This window comes from Ambystoma mexicanum, chromosome 2q (genome assembly GCF_040938575.1).
Source record: "Ambystoma mexicanum isolate Mex_15411 chromosome 2q, UKY_AmexF1_1, whole genome shotgun sequence".
In the NCBI taxonomy this organism is placed as follows: Eukaryota; Metazoa; Chordata; class Amphibia; order Caudata; family Ambystomatidae; genus Ambystoma; species Ambystoma mexicanum.
Genome location: NC_090924.1, coordinates 1,016,650,592 through 1,016,673,985, shown reverse-complemented (window position 1 = coordinate 1,016,673,985; position 23,394 = coordinate 1,016,650,592). Strand labels below are relative to the sequence as shown.

The 23,394-nt window shown below is 43.2% G+C and overlaps 1 protein-coding gene across 1 annotated transcript in view; it reads right to left on the bottom strand.

Annotated features, from left to right (window-relative positions):
* CUBN (cubilin) overlaps window positions 1–23,394 on the bottom strand; it is a 1,794,835-nt gene that overhangs the window by 1,446,226 nt on the left and 325,215 nt on the right. Inside the window, exons 15-17 of the mRNA XM_069648353.1 lie at window positions 20,420–20,601; window positions 8,742–8,904; window positions 5,287–5,477 (exon numbers count right to left, since the gene is read on the bottom strand). Coding sequence (XP_069504454.1) covers window positions 5,287–5,477; window positions 8,742–8,904; window positions 20,420–20,601 — 536 coding nt within the window. The remainder of the gene's footprint in view (window positions 1–5,286; window positions 5,478–8,741; window positions 8,905–20,419; window positions 20,602–23,394) is intronic.

The window sequence follows — 23,394 nt, the reverse complement described above, 5'->3', positions numbered from 1 at the left end:
TTGCGGGTCTGGCACGCAAAATCCAGGTGACCCATGAATATTTGTTGGTGCCTGCTCTGCCCGATGCAGCCAAATACTTTTGGAGCCCCCAACCGAACTTCAGGTACTTTTTTAAATAAGCCTGTTGGAGGAGGCCAGACTCCGCCAGGCAGGGTTGATCATAGAAGAAGGACCACCTGCTGCCAGTCCATAGCAAGAAGTAGCAGGATGCAGGGTTGGTGCAAGCACTAGGCAAACTAGGCAGCTTCCTACGGTGTAGCAGTGGAAGAAGGGACATTGCCTATTGACAAGCTTTTGAGCAAAGCAGTATATTGGGCCTCATTCCGAGATTGGTGGTAGTTATGGAGCTATTTGCGCCATGACTGCCACCAATAACGGGTCGGGCACCAGTGTAGTTCAATGGGGACTTACTGGTGTAGTCCGATCCTGGCAGGACCGTTAAGTCCCCATTGAACATGCCATTCCCCATTCCCATTTGAGCCCCCATAGGGCTCAATGGGAATGGGGAGGGCGCTAATAATGGGCTTGCGACTTGCAAACCCGTTATTAGCGCCCTGGTCCTTTAGCGGGACCCGTAAGGGACATGTGGTCAGACCACACGTTTCTTACAGTCCCCGCCAAGGGACCTTGGAATAGGGCGGTAAGGGATTACCGGCACTGGTCTCCTTACCGGTGCCCAGTATACCTTACCGCCCACCTTGTAAAGACCCCCATAGTCTGGCTCAAATAAAAGTACAGATGTCTAGTAGGAAGAAGTGTTGATAAATATCAGGGCTCGCCCCCGCGTCCAGCGCCCTATCAGCTCCCCCATGGTGTTCAGTGGAGTTGCCATGGCGCCTGAAACATTGCAGGGCTGTTCCCTCCCACTTCCTTGGGATTGGCTAATGGGAAAACTTTGCAGACTTGTGAGTGAAGACTTTTTACAATGGGCAATGGTCATGTGTGTGTGTGTGTGTTGTGCAGGCCAGCAACATCTGCCCTTACCACCCCATCGTCTTCATCTTGCCCTTCCACCCACAACCGAGTCTGGTAAAGTGCTATTGATGAGACAGAGAAAGAGAAACAGGCAGGTTTCAACAGTACACCTCTAGTACCCACTCCACTCACCAGCCAGCACACAGTCACTGGTTGGAGCTGCTGAGTGGTTTGGAGAGTCATATAAAAGAGGAGCACTTCACATTAATGGGAGCTAGCAAGCTGCATGGATCCAGAGTTTATGCTGTATCTGTTCTTTGCAAGCGAAACTTGCACTGTCACTGCCTATGATGTGCAAGTTGTATGTTGAGTGAGCTTGCCTTGGCTCTTACCATGCTGCACCTGTACTAGTTTACAAGGGAAACCTGCACTGTGCTTGTACATGATCTACCGTTTTGTTTTGGAAGCTAGTACTGGCCCTGCACATATTGTGTTTGCGAGGGTAGCCTGTCTGGCCCTACACATGCTGCTCATGTTCCCATTTGGTAGGGTAACATGTAATAGACTTGTCCATGCTGTACTTGTGCCCACTTGTGAGGCAAACATGCCATGGCCTGTCCTCTCTATGCTTGTACTTTTTGCGAAGGTTGCTTGCATTGGCTTTTTTTGTAAGGCAACTTCCACTTGACCATGTTGAAACGTTTGGGAGAGGTTCACTCTTGTTTTATGAATGCTATATTTGTTGGAGAAGGAATGTTGCATTAGCCCTGTCTATGCTGTATGTATACTTGGTTGTTAGGGAAGCTTGTAGTGACCCTTTACATGCTGTACCTGTTTGTGGAAACTGTCCACTGGCCCTGTCCATGCATTTCTTGATGGACTTTGAGGGAAGCTTGCAGTAGCCTGATCTTTGTTGTAACTGTTTGAGGAAAGCCTGTGCTAGTCCTGCCTATGTTGTGCCTGTGCCTCCACTGTTTGTGGGGGAAGCCTGTGCTGGTCCTATTAAAGCGTTAGGGCCTTTAAAAATGAGGTAGCGCGTTGTTAGATGGATGGGGATCAAGAATAACTCTTACACCAATAACAAGACCGACTCAGGAAGTTGGCAAAAGTAAAATGTTTAATTCTCAATTGTCTAAAACAGGGAGTACAACAGACTTCAACAGACATCTCACACCATAATCTCAATGCATCACATAAAAAAATAACACATTTATAGCAAAAACACGTCACACGTGACATCATACTAGGTGGCAACGTAAGAAAACTTATCTAGGATTGTGGTTGCTCTACGGGGAACATTTAAGTATACTTTCTGTAGGGGATTGGATTGTAATTGGGTCTCTATAGTCAGGTGGACAACTTATGCCCACCTTGTGCAAGTGATCCTCAATATTTGTTAGATACCATTGGCTCTCAAACTATAGGGCTCTTTAATACATGGCCTCTATAATTGGTTGGCACGCTTGTACCTTCTGGAATATTCGACTCGCTAGCAGCACGAAAGCTGGTACCTCAGGTGCTGGTGGGTGGACTTGACCATGCCTTCCCATCCAATTAGCCCATCATCCATCATCACTCATGCCTTCTTCCATTTAAATTGTCTTTGAACTTGGCCTTGCAAAGTAGCACTGCTCCTGAGAATAGAAGGGAGAGCGAGAATGTTCTTATCTTCAAGTTTCAGTGCTGCTTGCCCATGTTCTATTTCCATCTACCCCATGTGACAGGAGACCGTGTTTTAGCTCCTTCTTCGCATTTAATGATATTAAATGAATAAAACTTGGCACTCATAGTGTCTTTCTGTCGCACCTTATTAAGAGCTTGCCTCGCTTCTCACGTTCTTTGTATCTCCTTGAAAAGATAACCAGTTCTTGGCTGCCCAAACACTTGACACTGGGCCAGACAGCCTTCTCGATCCTTCCTTGATTTTCAGCTGTTTTCTCTGCTGCACCATGTTTTCAGCCCTTCTCTTTCACAGGTCCTGTCTTACTAAAGTTGCAACATCAAATATCGAGATTCTTTATATATATATATATATATATATATATATATATATATATATATATATATATATATATATATATATATATATATATATTGGCGGCACCGCCTGCAGTCTATTCACTATGCATAGCCAGCCTTCATGATTACTTAGTCTACTTGCGTTGCACCATCTGTACAATTATAAAAGGGCTTATGTTTTCTTCAGTGCTCTTTGCACGTGCAATCTTCATTGCGCACATGAAAGGTTACTCCATTCTTTATTTCATCATCAGATTCCATAAGGTCTATACATTCTCTGCTTTGACCATTCTTCTTAGTATGTCGTCTTCACCTCAAGTGCCGCCACCCATCTTCTTTTTCATGCACATCTTCAGGGATCTCTCTTAAGAGACCAGGGAACATCTTATAGGGCTTTCTCAATGGATACCTTATTTAAAAGATATTTCGCGGTATAGGTATCATTATCGGCGTTGTGCATGTGGCAATTTCCGGCTTCCAACATATAGGCAGAATAAGGACGGGAATTCTGGTAGAGGCATTTGGCTCCTCCTCTACACTATGCATATAGCAACTGTATGTGCTGTATTTCTGAGGAAATCTTTTACTTCCGGAAACTTTGCAGCATTGCTGCCTACAGTGCGACTTATCGGTGCCTGTGAGGGAATTTGGACTTGCTGCTTCTCATGATGTACCTGTTTGGTGTGTGACAGTAACTTGCAGTGTTGCTAACCATGATGTCTGTCCAGTGTGTGATGGAATTTTTCAATTCTGCCCCTGTGCGGTTCCTGTTCTTTGTGTGGGGGTAACTTTCTCTGATACCCACATTGTTCCTTTCCTGCATGTTAGGGAAGTTTCAACTTTTGCTACATGCACTGTCTTACCTTTGTGTGAATAACGTTTGCACCACTTGTGGCAGTTAGGTACCGGTAAGTGATGTCTCAGGGTGATTATTTTCAATTCTACTGATATCATAGATGTTTCATGCTTCTGCCTATTTGCATTGCTAATCCTTCTTGGTGTGGAGATAGTTTGAAATCCAGCCTGAATAGTATGTATTGTGTGAGTGTAAGAGAGAGTCATTTAATTTTACCTTGTTATGAAAAGGTCTAAAACAATTTGGAGAAACTGCAACGTGTGAACGTGGTGGGCAAGACATTCATGTGAGGTGCTGAGGACACATCTGGGATGAGAGTAATGTATAGTCAGGACACATGGGGTTGGTAGTGGGGCAGCAGAATTACCTTTCACCTAGGGTGCCAAAATTCTTGAACTGGCCCTCGCAGGATGTAGTCCTTCTAGGTTTATCTTCAATACTTAGCTCTGATGTGCTCTGCTTGATAGGCAAGCCTGGCTGGAGTAAGAAAGTAGTTTTATGCTTAACAAATGCTGTAAAACCTGGCACCAAGCAAATGAGTGGGAGGAAAAGAGGTGGACGGGAGATAGGAGAGTGGTGAAGTGACAGAGGAACAGTGGTGAAGGTGAGTGCCTAGTGTGGATAGGCAGGATGAAGTTGGGTAGTGAGGGGCATAGAAAGAGAGGAGTGTCATGACACAGAAAATATGAAATGACATGTGCACAGGGCATGGTGGAATGATGTATGCATAAATGGTGCAAGGAGAGAGAAGGTCATAGGGAGAAAAGCTTGCAGATGAGAAAAAAGGGCAGACAGGGCAATGGTGCACGGGAGAACTGAGTTCAAATGCGTGAGAGAGACACTGAAAGAGAGGGATAGATAGGTTGCAGTGCTGCAAGATACAGGGAGTGAGGACGGTTGCAGGAAGTGAAAAGGGTGCAACAACATTTCTGGCTCTGGTGCCACCATGAGGAGCCCTGTGCTCTTCACCCCCAGCCCACCCCTGCCCCATCCTCTGGCAGTCATTTTGGCAGGTGACTTCAGAGAAAACAACAATTTGCAATCAGAATCAGATGCAACATCTTCTGTATCACATAAGGCCGGTTGCTCTGGCAACTCATCCACAGGATGCGAAGGCTCTGCTTAAGTCAATTAACAGAGGACATTAAACATGGAAAAGTGGGAGCAGGGTACATATGAGGGGGAGGAACAACGGGCAAAGGCTGGGTTCGGGAGGTGTGGTTGAGGGAGGAGAGTGGGCAGTATGCCAGACTCCAGCTGATCTTCACACTTACGTGCATTCATCAATACATTCACTTTTACGTTTCAAAAACAAATGTTTACTGAGGAAGTCTTTAAAAAGAAGTTGGTTACCTTCCAATCTAATCTCTTAAATTACAAGATAATCTATAATGAACGGATGAGAATGAAATGTGTGCAAGTCCTGTGTTTAAGGACTAAACAAATCATGCAGCCTACAAAGAGCACATATGAGAGTTGGGAAATATGTACATTACCTCAATATAGTTCCAGGAGCACCCACTCTGACTCTCCAGCTCAATGGTGGTGAAGGTAAGGTTGATTTTCTCATTGGGTGGTTGCCAGATAGTGTAGATGCACTGACGGCTGTTTGTGTAAGAATCAGGCCAGTATGGAGATGTGATTACGCCTTCACTGTCGGAATGATTTCCTCCGCACCCAGGACCCGCTAGGTTAAAAAAGACAAGTATGGATATTAGAGGATGTTCTGTGGAAGAGGGGTTGCTCAGTTGTCTTGCCCTTGTCATGACTGGTCCCTAGACACAATCTAGCTTGACAATCAACACAACAAGTACTGCACCCACAAATAAAAAGCTCTTACTTTTGTATTTCTTCTGCATTCTTACACAGTGTAAGACCATACTTTGTATCCAGACCAGGAATCCTCAACCATGTCCACTGTTCCGACTCTTTATCGGTTAAGTGTGGTGTGCCCCAGGGGTCAGCTTTGTCCCCACTGCTGTTTAATATCTTTTCTCAGTTTAACCTGAGTAATCATTCATATGTCGATGACACCCAAATCTATATCTGGCTAAAACATCTCCTGGAGGCAGTAGATCGAGTGCTATCGTCTGTATGCAAGATAACAAACTGTATTCTGGAGAATAAGCTCCAATTACACCCTTAAAACTGACATTATTGAATTTGGGTCCAAGAATAAACTAGCCAATATGCAGCCTTGTATTCCCTGCCCAGCACTCTTTGATGCTCCGACTGCTTTTTCCACCAAGGTAAAAAACGTTGGCAAATCTTAATTGTAACTTTCAGGTCAGCGACATTGTTGAAGCCATTTATTTTCATCTTAAACTCCTGAAGCCTCTCCTGCCTCTCATTTCTCATAAAGATTTTCCAGCTGTAGTTGAGGGATTAGTTAACTCTAGGTTAGACTAGTGCAATCCCCTCCTTATGGGCATTTCAACTAATCAAATGCAGCGTCCCAAGGTCGGTCAGAATGTCGGCTGGGAACTCATCTATCTTGCAGATTCAACAGAGCCTTTACTGGCTTCCAGTTCAGCAGAGTGTTCTTTTTAAAACCCTCTGCTTACTTTTAAGAGTCTTCATGACGTGGCCCATCGCTATCTCTTATCCAAAATTGTTGTCTATCAACCAAACTGGCATCTTGGGTCTATGAGTCCATATCTTCTGGTGGTTCCTCTGTCCAAATTTGTTCATCACAGTGATAGATGTTTTTCCATCTCAAGCCCACAAGCCTGGAACTTGTTTCCAACTGACCTTTGCAAAATCGACTCCCTTCCACAGTTTAGGAAAAGGATAAAAACCTTCCTCTTTCAATAACGATCATAGATTTTTACTAGTCAGCTTTTGATCTTTTGATTTGCACGGTCCTATGTGAAATGTGCATTATACATTTTCAAATCAAATCAAAGTAATGTTAATTTAGTTCAAAAAGTATGAACCTTGTCTGTGAAGTCACTTAGTTCTACGGAATATTACTATCCCAGGCACACAAATCAACCCATTGAGGGAGACAGTTGCAAATCACCTGACTAAAGGCATCTCCAAAAGAGAAGAGCAGATATTCAAAAAGCATCAAATTGTCAGGGCCTGAGTGCCATCAAGTATTGCATGGATCTCTTTGTATGCCAAGGAAGTAAAACAAATGATATATATTGCAACAAATCTGTGACAGGAAATACTACTAAAAAAATAATGCATAACTCGATAGTTCTCTTAGAAATGCAGTTTTTACACAGATATAATTAGTACTTAGTTCCCCTTCATGTGGGCGCTGCTAGACAGAACAGGAACCATGCAACATCCGCCCTTCGCCTAGACTAGTACATTATTGGATCACTAGCAGTAGAGTGTCTGCCCCTGTCTTGGAACACAGTCAGTTCTACCAACTGTGGTGGCTGACTCCCTGAGGATGGTGGGTGCTGGGGATGTTGGGACACAGACATTATTAGATCTGTCAATAGCATCCATTGATGCTGACTACTTCATCCACCTGGATTGCCTCTTTCAGGATGGGATCAGGTACATGGCTGGCCCTTCCCAATCAATGGTATTTCCACGACTTCAGTCCCATGATGTGTCACTCCCACCTCTATTTTTCAACATTTACTTAGGGCCTCCAGCAAACGTCCCATGTTACTTTTAAGTCTGCACCATTTAGTCTCATTCCCACTACCTGGGGGCATGCTTTAGGGCCAGTCCAGTAGTAGACTTTGACTAGACTGCCAGTTCTAGGATCACATTTCAGAAGCCACTTCCCATCCAGAACCACTTCAGGTTCTTGGAAGCCACTATGCTTATTTACTCATACTCAAATAGTGGTTTCGGAATGTCTTGCACACTGCTCTATCTCCTCTCGTGCCGGCCAAGGATGGGGGAGGAGAAGGAACCCCTGAAGCAGGTGATCATTAGGCCGCTGTAAAAGCCTAAGTGGCCTTCAGTTCTGCAAATGTCATCATTGCAGTGTTCCTCACTTCACCCTGCTTTCCTCCCTTTGGGATATTTTTCCTTAGGTGGGGCGTGTGCTTCATTTGGCGTGCTGTGATTGTATGACTGTTTCCTGCTATGTATTGTAAGCACTAAAGCTAATTGCTCCTTCTTAAGTGCTGTATGTATTGAGTTGTCCTCCCCTGCTGTACCTTGCAGGGTCCCTATTTAATCATTAGGGTTTGTGGGCATCACGTGCATCAGAGGCAGTATTTTTTTGTCCTCGATAAAAAGTCATCAAAGGTTTCAGCTCACAGACTCTCTCATTATTTCTCTTATATGATATGATAGGTTATTTGTAATGCGCTTAATACCCAGAGGTTTCTAAGTGCAGATACGGGGATCGAACCTGTGCTGCTCTGTGTCGCCTTGCTTCCAAGGCGAGCATGTTGCCCCTGAGCTATCCTCCCAAGCACAGACATGAGAACTTAGCACAGACATTTTAATAGCAGCTGTGGCTGAGTGCTTGCTGAACGTCTGGGTAACCATAAGAGATTCTGATGATCCACTCAATACATCCTTTACACTGTTAATGTCATAGCCACATATTTTGAACAACCAGGATGTGAGTGTATGCCTTGATAACTTGCATGTTGTTTAGTATTAGCTTCTTGTGCAACTGTTAATCAATTACAACATCACAACTGTGTTTGTGGGAATTAGACTGATCTCAATGAAATATCTATGTGACCTAAGGTCATGGACTCAAAATACACCCTGCATCACAGAGGACAACTTCTACTAAACCAAAAAGGGAAAAAAAGTATTTCAGGGTCCAGCCCTACCTTAGAAGGTTGTTCGTCACTACTTTAAATATATTGATCTTGTTAAGTAACTGGGGTCATTGTTCATTCTTGTGTCTGAATGTAAAACAGTTACAGTGGGTGGAGGGAATCATCCTCAATTCAATATCGTTAATATTGCTGTCCGAGAGCCTTGAATGATCATCACGCCACACGCCCTTACTTACCCGAGGAGGTGGTGTATGTTATTTGGAAGCCTCGGTCACTCAGGGTACTGTCGGAATGAAAGTGGATCCACGCATTTGGGCCAGTGGTCTGTACTGGAGGAGGGGATCCAGTACTGCAAAATGTGCCAAGGATAGGGTCCTCTGAAAGGAGGCCATCACGAATCTGAATAAAAAAACAAACTCATTAGAAAAAGAGTTCAATCATAAAATGCAAAGTATGTTAAAACGGTTCTATGTGAAAATGTGCCCAGGAAAATGTAGTCATGTGAAAATGTAGCCAGCAAAAAATGTATTCATTCAACACAATAAGTTTGCCAAAAAAACTTCTTTTTAAATGCACAAAGGTATAAAGCTTTAACCATAACACTGTCTCCAACCTTTACTTGAACCTCCACAAATACCCCAACACATTCCTAAACCTTCCCCTAACTCTAATTACCCAGAACTCTTACAGAGCACTAACCCTTCAGTGCACTAAAGCATTTTATTTGCATGTTACTCAATACATAATCATTGGAAAATTAACAGTCAACCTAACTCCAGTCCCGTCACCAGCTCCCCCAAAAATGGCATAGCCCTTGCCCTAACCCAAAGCCATGCTATTATCCTAACCTTAGCCTTACCGTAACTGCAACTCTAACACTTACCCTAATGCTAACTTTGCTTTAACCACTAGGTCTATCCTTGCCCCATCCTACACCAACACCACCAGCCCTCCCCAACATACCTATTCCTTGAACACTTATCCAAACCATTACTCCACCCTGACACTTTATCTACCTTAACGACTAACCGCACCCCAACTTCACCAGCCCTGCAGCAAACACCCTCTTACCCTAATACTAACCATTATCTTTATTCTAACCCTAACTCCTTTCAAGGCTCTAAACCAGGCAATCACAAGCCCTCAAAACCATCCTTAACCCAGACAATTACCCTAGCAGCACTGCATGTGTGTCTCCTATCCAACTAAATTCGTTTACTACGTTTTGCTAGGCAGCGTTTTCACTGCAGAGGTATTTTCACCACAACCTTTTCACTGAAATATTTTGCTGGCAAACCTTTCACTAGAAACTGTTAAAACACTGATGTATTTTTTTTTTTTTATTTTTATTTTGTTATAGCTGAATAGAATCAACTTTTCAAAATTACATGATAATTCCATAAGATCCTAATACATGGTTAGTATACACTTAAGGACATATAGTAAAAGAAAGCTGAACAACAACAGATACCACAGTTTGCTAAATGATACAATTACTTCAGCACAAGTTACCTTATTAAAAACAATCTCAAAGGATAGAAAACCACATCAACTCATGTGCATTCAACCAATTATTAGTATGACTGTTCATAGAAAAAGTTCACACGGTAATATATGTTCCAAAAAGTGCACCAGTGCCTTTATAACCGAAAATCTGGTACTGTTGATTAAAACATTCCATATCTCCAAATCGTCCCGTTGCATGTGCACATTTAACAGATTCGTAAAGTGTTTTGCCCGTATGTCTTCCAAAGCGTGGCATGCAACTATCACGTGTTGTAAAGTCTCTTTAACACTGTGATGATTACAAAACCGACAAAAGTTTAATTCAGGAAGAATAGTCTTCCGTCTCACCAACACTTCTCTCGTAGGCCACAAGTTCATTCTCAAACGCAAGAACTTGGACCGAATTTTCGCAGAGGGACATTTTAGTAGATAACTTGGCACTTGACCCAAGCATTTAATACCAAAGATTTTAGAATTAAAATCTTTGTATTGTCTGCAGCGTTCGTAGTTCTGAATCCACTCCCATTGATAATATTTTGTTTTAGCACGAATTGGGTTCTCCATCAGCAGCTGTAATGATATATCAGCTTCAGACATAGCATTTAATACAAAGCCACGCCATTGACTAGGAAAGGCCAAACCGGAGGAGGTCAAGTAGCCAGCAATCGTACTCATTATATTGTTCTCACCACCACCAAGAATGCATTTCCGAAAAAAGGAACACAGTCTCCATTTGACCCTGCTAGATAATGGATTGAGCCCTAGTTCAAAACGCAGCATAGGCAAAGGTAAGCAGTTTGGCAAATTTAAAACCCTTCTCCAAAATGTGGCCTCAAGTTTATCCCAAGTTTGGTCATTGGAATACAGCTTGGATTCTACACCATATAACAAGATGGGGATGACTTTTTGCTCATAATACATAAACAAATGCCTCAATGTAAATTTCCCGTACTTATAGACGAGTATTTTCGCCTGTGACAGCAGCGTTGATAGTTTTGACTGTAACACAGTCAAGTGTCTGTTGTCGATGATGGTATTTTGCATGTATAGACCCAGATATTTGTATTCTGACACAATTTCTATTGGTTGTTGTTGTAAATACCACACTATGTTTAGGCTCTTAGCTTTCCCTCTTGACTTGCAGACTAGAATCTGAGATTTTTCCAAATTGACTAGAAGTTGATTCTCCTTAGAATAGTTAGACAATGCAGACAGCAAGTTCTGGAGACCTCTAGGAGTTTGCGATATTAAAACAAGGTCATCCGCATAAAGCAACCATGGTATGCGCTGACCACCAAGTTCAGGAGCATCCGATAAAGTATGCACGAAATAACTCCCCATATCCAATATGAACAGATTGAATAATATCGATGCTAAACTGCACCCCTGTTTGAGTCCCAGAAACGTTGAAAAGGAAGAGGATAGAAGACCTTCAAAAGAGAGCCTAACACGCATGGACGTGTCCGTGTGTAGTTGAATGATAATTGACAAAAGAGAGGAAGGGCAACCAAAAACTTTTAACTTATAAAATAATAAGTTTCTGTTAATGGAATCAAAAGCTGAGCGAAAATCAATGAACGCAAAATATAAAGGTTGCTTCCTGAGTGCATATTTCGACTTCAACATGTTTAATGTGATCATGTTAGGAAGTGTGCCAAGTCCGCTTACAAAACCTGATTGGAAGGGATCTCTCTTAAGGCATTTTTTTGTCCAGTTTTTCAGCTCACGCAAAATCAGCTGAGAAAAGATCTTACCCGGGACATCCAAAAGAGAGATCGGTCTGTAACTTGTTGGGTTGGCCCGTTCACCTTTCTTATAAATCGGGACGACAATAGATTGCTTCCACGACAGGGGAATTCTCTGTGAGGTATTGACATGATCAAATACGAGACAAAGAATATCCGCCCAGATGTCCGGAAACCGTTTGAGGTGAGCATTGGATAAGCCATCCGGGCCTGGGGCTCTGGAATTGTTGGCTCGCTTGATAAAATACATAATGTCTTCTCTGTCAAAATGTATATAGAAAGGAGGGAGAGTATCAAATGAGATTTTAGAGGAGTGCACCGGAGGTTCAGCAAATAGTTTTGCATAGTGCTGTATCCACCTTGCTTCAGACACATCGTTTGACTGAACCGCCACCTGATGCCCTGCAGTCACTTGGTTTATGATGTTCCATGACTGAGCAGTATTCTTTGAAGCCAAGGTTTTTAGTATGCTAATTCCATCAGTATGGTAAAGCGTTGCCCTCCTTCCTCTTGTCCTATATACTGATGTATATTCAAAGGATTGGCTGGTTGAGCAATGTTCTTGCCTCTATACAGCTTAAGAGAAAGCCTTCAACAATATATTGTCAATTCTAGAAAGTGAATCCCAACTAGCATCTACAAGTACAGCATTGTGTACAATTTGCCTGCATTGGTTTGTCACCACTTTGTCTTAACAATGCCCTTCGGTTAACAATGTAATGAGAGTTATCAATACGCATAATCACAGTACTATTTTTTTTGCAATGGTCAAAGAAATACCACTGCTGGTAAATTACCACTGTCTGGTTGTAATTGCAGTCCACATTACCACCAGAGGTAATGAATTAACACTTGTGGAAAATATTGCTGTTGAGAGTTGCAACTAGTGAGAAAAATACCTCTGCTGGAACACACATTTTTCTGAATGTTCCTTTGCAGTGTCACAAATAATGCAGTAATGCCATTTGTACATTTTTGCATTTCTGGGTAGTTTTAGGGTCCGTTTCAAAAGAAAGATTTTCCCTTGATCATATGAATTCTAGCTGACAACACATAATGCACAATGCCAATGAGGCGGCTACCTTTGGGTGCAACCTTTTAAGCCGGCTAAAAGCTGATCTTATTTTTGATGGTAATTACGGTATGCAGTGATAAAATTGCGGCAAAAATGTCCCCTCTACAAAAAAGTCTGTCAAAAATGCTGTGGTTTGACCCGGTAAAGGGCTACCCCATTATACCATTTAAGAGGAGCAGGGGTTGCGGGGGTGTCCCCGGCTCCACTTAAATTTTATAATGGGTCCGGGGATTGCAGGGGTGTCCCCCGCATCCTTTACATGGATTGTGGCAGCAATACCACTGCCTTTTTGCCGTGATATTTTGTGTCCACGGCCATTTTTGCCGCGATTTTAACACATGGAACAGTAATTACCAACATTTTAGATGCCATATGTCAATGTTGTGTGACTTGCTGGCAGTACTGTATTTATGACAGCTAGTAATTTTATCAATGATGATAAATGGTTGGCCAACCAGCAGAGCAGTTTATTCAGTTAACTGGTACTTGTTGGTTCTGCAAATGACAGTAATTTGCTACAGTGGTATTATCCACTTACATAACTAACTTTTCCAAAATGAGACTTCGTATGTTCTATGAATTGAAATCTATTTGAGAAACTGCATCACCTGTCATGCATATGCATTGCCTTGGGTCTTGCAGTGAGTGAGGCGCATGGATGAGTTTGTCCTGTGTATTCGTCCTGGTGGTCCTCCATGCATGGTTGTAGTATATTGATGCCAGTGAGGGAATGACAGCTCAGGCAATGTTGAGTGAGTGTGAAAGGTGTGACTCCATTAATGTCAGCTGGACCTAAACTGGTGTGCCTGAGAATGGAGTCGTGGATGCGCTCCCTTGTCATCAACTAGGTTTTCAAGTAATTTAAACCTCTAACCAGTGTTTACTTTGTGGGGGTGTTTGCCAGGGTTCAGCCCTGGCACTTATTTCTGAGCCCCAGCACTTATTGGCTCATACTCAGTTTGATTATGATATGGTGGTTTGGCATCTTTATTATTGTAACTGCAAGTCACATAATAAACACCTATAGAATCAGAGCAAAATGTAAATGGTGACTGTGTTAAAGACACACTTAAACATTTGTCTCACGTCAAGACACAACGAGTACGTTATTTTATGTGTATGTTGATCAGTATTTGTAAATAACACATCTGCCGTAGTGACCGAGTACACCCGTCAACCACAATAAGCCGGTGGGAGTTGCAGCATTAACTCCATATATGTTGACAACATGGAGAGCAATTGTGGCTGGTGGCCACAGTGGGCAGGGAAGATTCCTATCCTGACGTGTCATGGGCATGTTAGAAAATATTTGAGCCCCGGTACTCATTATTTTTACAAATTAAGAACTCCTTCCAAATAGTGTTTCAATAAAGTAATACATGTTGTACCTGGTGCCTACCTCCCAGATGTTCTTAGGAGGAAGTGTTGATGTGCACAACACATTGCTCTAAAACATAACTGACTACTGCAAGTGATTAAAGAGATCCCTTTAATAATATTATGTAAAGTAAATGTTTTTCATACAGCTGCCACATCATGGCTTCCTGTCGCTGATTGGAAATGGAGCACAGCGATTCATCTTAATGGAGGATACAAGTACACAAGATTACTACGTTTGTTTAGAGAAAAACTGTCTCTTTAATGTCCTCTAACTGATGGAGAGAGGCGGTACAATGTTATGCCGTGAAGTTGAAAACCAACAACCTCCCCTCACCCCAGAGTTTATGTTTGATGAATGGAAACAGCAACTTTCTCAAGGAAGAAAGTAGGGAGCATTTTGGGGTGTACTAAAGAGGTATTTCTGCAGGAAAGAGGACATGTTCCAAAGAGCACATGATGTGTTTGCGGGGGATTCGGAACTCTACTCTCTCCTGGACAGACAACCAAGGCACAGAGAGTAGAGCAGGAGCAACGCGCTCTCTTTCTCTCAGGTGCAGTGGCGTTTGGATCGCTGTGTTCTTTAGGGACTGATAGGTTCAGGCCAGGCAATGAAACCTCCATGGCTTTTCTTTAGGGTTGATGTTTTGACTTTTATTAACGATCAACACATTGCAAAGTATGATGTTGTGTTTAACTGGCACATTTAAACAGAACATAGTGGTTAATTTAAAGACCAGGTATGCGATTGGATGTAAGAAAACGTACATAGGTGAGTCAACTCAGCATCACTCAGCATCACTCAACATCACGCCGCAAATCCATCGACTTTCCGACTGCCGAAATGTTGAGTTACACTCATTATTCACCATTCTTGCAGGACTTTGACAGCGCCATCTACCTGCAAATAAACCTTTCTGAGAACATTCTTTCAGGAGGTAAACAACAGGACGGTGCTCAAGGGGTGATAGGTTATACATTATACATATGCGTTGCCCTTCTGCCACTTCTGAATTGTGACGGCGGGGCACTTATGAATGTTAGAAGCACCTACTATCAGATTCAAGCCCTACAAGTCAAGGTCACGTGCATTCAGATGACACACACACACACACTCAGACTCCCAGCACATTTCGAGCAGTGCCTTGTTGCATGACATTTATCTTTACATGTGTGTCCATCTGCTGCCACAACCTGGCTAGTTGGATAGCTCAGCTAGTTAAGCACTCACATTTGACATTTGTTCAGTCTGTAGGATGCTGGCTCGAACACGTGTTGGCTAAACTGAGAGCCCTATTGGACAATTTTTAATATTTGCTTTCAATCTTTTAAGGTACCAATTGAAAAAGCCTCAATCCATTTTGCAAACGGGTTCATCAGAACCAAGAAATTCACATGTTGTTTTTTGCTGGCTAATTAGCTTAAGAGCAGCGCATGATCTACAGAAACAATCATACTCTGTGTATCTATATTAGGTTGTGCGAATAGGCAAAGTTTCTGGCACTCAACAGCAGCTCTTTCTTCAACGAATAATTGGGCACCACTAGATATTGCCCACATCTTTAATGTTTTGATTGCCACAGGTGCATATATGCAGCACAAACGCCCACGCTTACAAATGGCAGACTATACATTGAATAGAGATGATGCTATCAGGGCACTTTTTCCCCCTCTGGGCCGTACCAATAATACATTCCAAGCATCACCCCACACGGAAGGAAACATTGAGACATAAATTCCCTAGGCTAGAAAGATTGCCCAAAAAGGAAATAAATAAGTATTGGGAAAAGGTACTATGAGGAATTACCTGGAGCAAGGCAAAATTACAAGAGGCCTAAGAATCCTCATCAGCATAACGCCACACGTACAACGTCATGACATCAATTTAGACACTGCACGTATTTGGATGTGACTCAAACAACATAATGTTTAACATCTATATGTTAATGTTAGTGGCTCTTGTACTGTGCACTGTTGCTACTTGCATGGTCTCTTGGCGCTCTGGCAGGTCTGCAAAGGAAGGAGGATTGCATGGTTTGTTAGTGGGATTGAGTGGGTGAAGAGCACGAGAGCTTTGATGTGCTGTATGCAGCTTCAGTTCGTAGAACGTGGGTGTGTTTTCGGGCAGTAGCCGTCATGTGGAGTTGAGGTGTGATTGTGTGTGTTTTCTTACCATATCTATATAGAATACCTCAAATTCTATAACTAGAATCGAATATCATACACAAATACTATTCCAGCAAAATGATAATTTTTCGTACAAATGTAACAGAGAATTAGCACATACGTGTACGGGGATGTTGTCACACAAAATTACACGTACTGTGTATGACTCATTACAATATAACCAAATGGTGCTCGCAATGGAAACACGGGGAACGCCGTACATGTAACAAAGCAGGGATAAAATACTTATCCTACTGAAAAATAAAATACATTCAGCTCGAATTGAGGCTTTACAATGGCTTCTTCCTTAACATTATCTACAGATCTGACAATCCGGTTCCAGACTCTGACAGAAATCACATCTGCTAAAGACTGCAGGAATATGAATTCTTAACAGATTGGTAGCACTGCTCTACCTACAAGATTTAGTAAGCAAGTTAAATCTATAAACGCGTATGGCTTAAGGATAATTTGCCCAATTTCGCCAATCATCGTAAATATGCTTCAAGATCCCAGAATGTTTCTGTTTTCGTCTCATTGGAAAACAGAATTTTGAATTGAGAAACATGACATGAATAACCTAAGCTCATGGAACTACACTTCCATGTGAGACATTCAACTCTAACTATCTGGATAAGTGAGGTTCTACTTTATGTATTTTAATGTGAATAGTACATGACATGGAAGTGATCACTGAATGCATCTAACAGATTCTTGTGTGGTTTTTTTTCTTCCCTTATATTCCTTTTTTTATGTTCATGTATTCATCACTTGGGATGTATCACTCTTTTTGCTATGGAACCAATATACTTGTCCATCACTATGGAATAATTGTGTAATTGACGTTTGTATGGTTACCAATACAAATGGTGGACAATGTATATTATTTTTAACCATAATACCAATGGATTGATTCATACAGCCTTGAAAAGGAGCCTGATGGTTGAAACACGTGTTGGCTAGGCAGAAACTGAGCATGAGAGTCCTATGTGGACCATTTTATTAAATATTTGCGTTAAATTATGTTATGTACCAATTGAAATAGCATAATTCCATTTTGCTAACACCATCATTGGAACCAGGAATTAATGACAAATCAAAAACCAATTCACAGATTGTTTTTTGCTGGCTAATTACCTAAAGAGCAACGCGTGACCTACAGAAACAGCCTGTAAGTACCCTCCCTGTGTCCAGGGAGGGAACCTGCTTTTCCAATCCAGCTAATAGCTGTGTTGCCGCAAAGAGTTTGATGTATATAGGTGAATGCTTGGGGAAAACATGAGGTAAGCAGAAAGGGAGGGGAGGTGGGGAAGCAGAAAGGGAGGGGGAGGTGGAGAAGCAGAAAGGGAGGGGAGGTGGAGAAGCAGAAAGGGAGGGGAGGTGGAGAAGCAGAAAGGGGAGGGGAGATGGAGAAGCAGAAAGGGAGGGGAGGTGGAGAAAGGGAGGGGAGGTGGAGAAGCAGAAAGGGAGGGGAGGTGGAGAAGCAGAAAGGAGGGGAGGTGGAGAAGCAGAAAGGGAGGGGAGGTGGAGGTGGAGAAAGGAAGGGGAGGTGGAGAAGCAGAAAGGGAGGGGAGGTGGATAAGCAGAAAGGGAGTTGAGGTGGTGAAGCAAAAAGGGAGGGGAGGTGGAGAAGCAGAAAGGGAGGGGAGGTGGAGAAGCAGAAAGGGAGGGGAGGTGGAGAAGCAGAAAGGGAGGGGAGGTGGAGAAGCAGAAGGGGAGGAGAGGTGGAGAAGCAGAAAGGGAGGGGAGGTGGAGAAGCAGAAAGGGAGGGGAGGTGGAGAAACAGAAAGGGAGGGGAGGTGGAGAAGCAGAAAGGGAGGGGAGATGGAGAAGCAGAAAGGTAGGGGAGGTGGAGAAGCAGAAAGGAGGGGAGGTGGAGAAGCAGAAAGGAAGGAGAGGTGGAGAAGCAGAAAGGGAGGGGGAGGTGGAGAAGCAGAAAGGGAGGGCAGGTGGAGAAGCAGAAAGGAGGGGAGGTGGAGAAGCAGAAAGGAAGGAGAGGTGGAGAAGCAGAAAGGGACGGGAGGTGGAGAAGCAGAAAGGGAGGGGAGGTGGTGAAGCAAAAAGGGAGGGGAGGTGGAGAAGCAGAAAGGGAGGGGAGGTGGAGAAGCAGAAAGGGAGGGGAGGTGGAGAAGCAGAAAGGGAGGGGGAGGTGGAGAAGCAGAAGGGGAGGAGAGGTGGAGAAGCAGAAAGGGAGGGGAGGTGGAGAAGCAGAAAGGGAGGGGAGGTGGAGAAATAGAAAGGGAGGGGAGGTGGAGAAGCAGAAAGGGAGGGGAGGTGGAGAAGCAGAAAGGTAGGGGAGGTGGAGAAGCAGAAAGGGAGGGGGAGGTGGAGAAGCAGAAAGGTAGGGGAGGTGGAGAAGCAGAAAGGGAGGGGAGGTGGAGAAGCAGAAAGGTAGGGGAGGTGGAGAAGCAGAAAGGGAGGGGGAGGTGGAGAAGCAGAAAGGGAGCGGGAGGTGGAGAAGCAGAAAGGGAGGGGGAGGTGGAGAAGCAGAAAGGGAGGGGGAGGTGGAGAAGCAGAAATGGAGCGGGAGGTGGAGAAGCAGAAAGGGAGGGGAGGTGGAGAAGCAATCAACCAGTGTGCAACAGTATTACGTTCCAGAGCTGGGAGCTAGGTATAACGCATTATAACCTTTCAGATAGCTTGTTGATATAGACAGTGGCTATAATGTCCCTGTGTCAGTCTGTCTCTAAACCACTGAAAAGTCCAGTTACTGCTCCATGACCTTCCCACCTTAAGTGAGCAGATGGTTGGCTGTAGGGTACAAGGTCCTTTCATCGCGGGACGTTTTTTTGTGGGGTTTTTACCACAAATGTTTTTACGGGAAAAAAAAACATCGCATTTTTCAGGGGGTTATAAAATTATATATATGGTATGTGGGTGTTTGGGAATAGATACAAAATGTAAGGGAATGGGGTGTTGGGGGGACCCCCCCAAAAATAATATAAACAAAATGTGATGGGTTTTTTTGTAAAAAAAATTTCCGGTAAAAAAAACCTGTGATAAAACATCCTGCGATGAAATGACATGGAACCGAACTGCATATGATACAGTTATTTTTGTATTGGTGCTCTAGAAAGGGACTTAGAAAGCCTGGAAGCAGGAGTGCAAGCTGTGTCCACTGGTCAAGAGATATCATTAAATGATATTTTTGGCAAAGTGAAGAGTTTGCACAGTGACTAAGATGCCTAAAAGTCCAGAGTATGGTCTAAGTGAGATATGCAGCATTTAAGCAATCTTTGTGGTGCGTAGAGATCAGTACACAAAAGTTATGCTGTTAGAGTTTCTACCGCGCAGTGGTGCAATTTGCATGGTTTCCAGTCCCTCTGGAAGATGTGGTATAAAAAGGGTGGAAATGACTAGTGGGGAGGAAAGTCAAGGCGGTGATGCACAGTCTGGCAAAAGCAGACCACCTCATATTTGTGTTAGTTATGTTACATGTAGCGAAGGCCTCACTGTTCCTAAATCCAGTGAACTCCTCCCCGAAACATGTCCAGATTCTTAAGATATATGAATATACTCAAAGATGTTAGTGAGTATGCCCTTGCCATTGCCTCAGAAAGGCAAAACGAGGATGTTAATTCATGGAATACACGGCAGAGCCACAGGTTTTAATCAAGGAACAGTAACTATCCCAGCCACACCAATTCTTCTTGAGATCAGCGTTCTGTGCTCCATCTTGCCAACGCAGCCCCCACATCCCTCCCCCGTGGGGGATTAGAGGGGTTGTGTGAAGGCATAGGTTGGATCGTAACATACTGCTTCCTTCTCTCCACCAGAAATGATCCATGCAGCACACCAGGCGATGGCATTCCGACGCAAACATGCTAAGCGCGGTGCTATGATGATTGGTTTGCTGCCACATGGTGGGTCACACCTGGCCAGTGCATTACGAGGTGGGAGTAAACATTTGCAGGGACACTCTCAATTTAGATATGAAATGAATGTGCTAATCAGTTTCAAATCTAAATCTTCGTAAAGGAGCTAACTCTATGGCAGGAACAGATTATCTAAAACAGCATTCACAATGTTTCCTGGGAAGCTTCACCTGAAGGTAGTCGCTGGCACAGCGGTCATGGTGTTCAATGCTCAGTGTTCCAAAGGCAAATGTGATAATGAGCCCAGGATTGGTGGAAATGGCCCAGTAGCAGTCCCGACTAGGGGGGTAATTACCAGGGTATCCGGGAGAGTTAATGGAGCCGTGGGTGTCAGTCAGCAGACCGCCACATTCTGGAAAAGAAAGCAGAGGTTACCAGCTAGCTTTAATGGGCAATTAATCGCCAGCTAGATAAGCAGCAGTACATTGCTATTGCCGTAGATCAGTGTAGACAATTTAAAGATACAATACATCCCCAATTGGTGACTGCAGTGGTCGTTTCAGGCGCTCAATAAATAAATAAATAAATGTACTCATGGCTTCAGATAATAGCTTCATCCTCCCGCCACCCGCCAGCCTCCAACCACAGGCACACATGTCACAGCAGAAGAGTCTACAGAGCAGAATAGTTACATTGTGGAGGTGGGACTGGAAGAAGGCAAAACGCCTTCCCCTTTTGGTTCTTAGTGGTATTTCTATTGGTCACTAGTCTCTGACAAACTACTGTAAAGATTGATTGAAATTATTATCCAATCATAGATGTTGGCTAATGGTCAACGCTGAGGAGATAGTTGTAGATAGAATGACACAGCTGACGAGAATGTTAAATTGTATTTTAAATTCCATGCAGACACACACTTTAATTGTTATCCTCTCACACAAGCGCCATGGAGCTTAATGGGTCACTATGAGCACTGCAAAAGGTTTGGTTGAGAAGTATAGTTTTCTTTCATATTGACAAATGATACACATCATCATACATCATGTTACGATTGGATTCCTGCCTTCGAGGAGCCCTTCACAAAGGTTATAAACAAATCTAAAGACCTGCATTGCTGTGGTTACTGTATTTGCGGCTTTCCAATAAAAAAAGTCATACATGTGCCAGCAGTGTCAAAAGTGGCCTGATATTGTCCTTCTTACATACATTTTGTAAAATAGTCGATGATCTAGGTTTTATCAATGCCTTAAAATGACTACACAACCCGTTATTCAGACAGACACATGGAGCATCCGTGAAGTGACTCCATACAGGACACCTCACCCTAAATCCTTGACTCCAACGAGGGGGATGGCTTGCTTTAGCATTATCTACAATATCTAACTCTTATGTTAAAAGGATGCCACATCTACTTATTTCGTAATGCAGCAAAATACCCATTTACCTTGGAAAAGACTTTTAAGTCGAAACACGTGGTGGCTGCTCCTGCTAACCTAATACCAGAAAATACACTGGAATACTAATCAATTGAAGAGTTTCAGATACTTTAGATCTGGACTATTATAATACAAACTGTATTGGCCAAGCGCAGAGCGCGAGTGGTTGTTCACCTTAGACATTATTCATCTGCCTGTTTTCCATCAACATAACCAACTAAATATTTCCCATGCCGGTGGAGTAATGTTCAATATGCTGAATGCTAGACTGGACAAGCCCTATAACCCCCCTAGGCTTTGCCTTGTCCATAGCATGACAGCACTTGGCATTAGACTGGACATTAGCTAACCCAAGGTTTCTCATCTTCTGGCTTCTCAGCCAATAGACTGTAGGGAGCAAATGCATATTGCCATCTGGCCATGCAGGCTGCCATCAGACGGAGCACTCGGCTTTATAGCTGGCGATCCAGGGAAGAGAAGTGTTCTTAAAATGCTTCACCTGTAGCTCTCTCCCACTCCGGCAGGGGTAACAAAAATGCACCTGCCCGATCACACAATCCGCTTGGAACATGTCTTCTGATTATTACTCAAAAGCTATGTGATAAGAGTAGGTGAAGCAGAGAGCTCAATGAACACTGTAGGGTCATTAGAGTCAGTCTCAGGGGCAGACAGTAGCAGGGACCCAGGGGAAGAATTAAAAAGTGAGACCGTGAAACAAAATGCACGACTGCAGGTCTTCCAATCCTTTTCTCTTGAGATCCTGATGGTATATCTACCTTCCATATGCACTTCGACAGCTGAAATAATCACTTTGTTAAGGTGCTTGTTTCTTGATTTTGGTAATTTCCTAACCAGGGCTCAAGTCAAGGGCACACGCTGGTGGATGAGTCCACCCAGTTTTTTCAGAGGGTGGACCCAGCCCTCTCCACCCCCCAGCTAAAATGAGAAACATTGAATGCCCTCCTTGGATTAATGAATTAAAGTCAACCTCAGGGATCAAACCCCAGTCGTCAGGTTTGCAAGCTGGACACTTCACCACTGCACCACATAACCTGATGAAAAGTAACAAAACAACTAAAGGTGAAATGCTCCATTTCTGTACTGCAAGTTCCAGGGAAAACATTTGAATTGGTTCTTGGATTCTCAAACAGGCACTCCTTTTAACGTTTTCAAAAACACTATTAGAAGAAAATATCCTCTCTTGGTTTTGTGTGTGTGTGTTGATTTTATGAAAAGCAAAAGCCATTTGTCCTGTGCAATTTGGCTGGTTATGCAAAGCCAATTTAATTAAATGGTTCATATTTCACCTTGATATGCTAATTTCTGGCAATGCCACATCACATTGTGTTTGTTGATGAGTCCCCCCACTTTAATTATTAGGACTTGACCCCTATTCCTAACACTGTAAATAAGAGGTTGCTGAAGATCCGTGCTGCATAATCCACCTCACAACTCGCTGACCTATCATCTGAGGTAAAACCTCGACTGAGTGGTACATAAGGAAATATTTGAGCACATAAAAAAGATTCTGTGGGTCTTATAATGAAGACTACCCATATTGTGTATAGCTATTTTTGCTCTTCACATTGCACTTGTAATGCACAAACACAGTTCTGTCTACTAAACGTCCTTAATTCATTCCTTTATCATAGTGCTGCAGCATGAGTTTGTCTCACTCCAACACACATTAAGCAAAAAACAGGTCAGCAACAATGCAGAGAATTTGATAGGATCTGAGCTGTTGAAAAGTAGCTGAGATGGTCTGTACT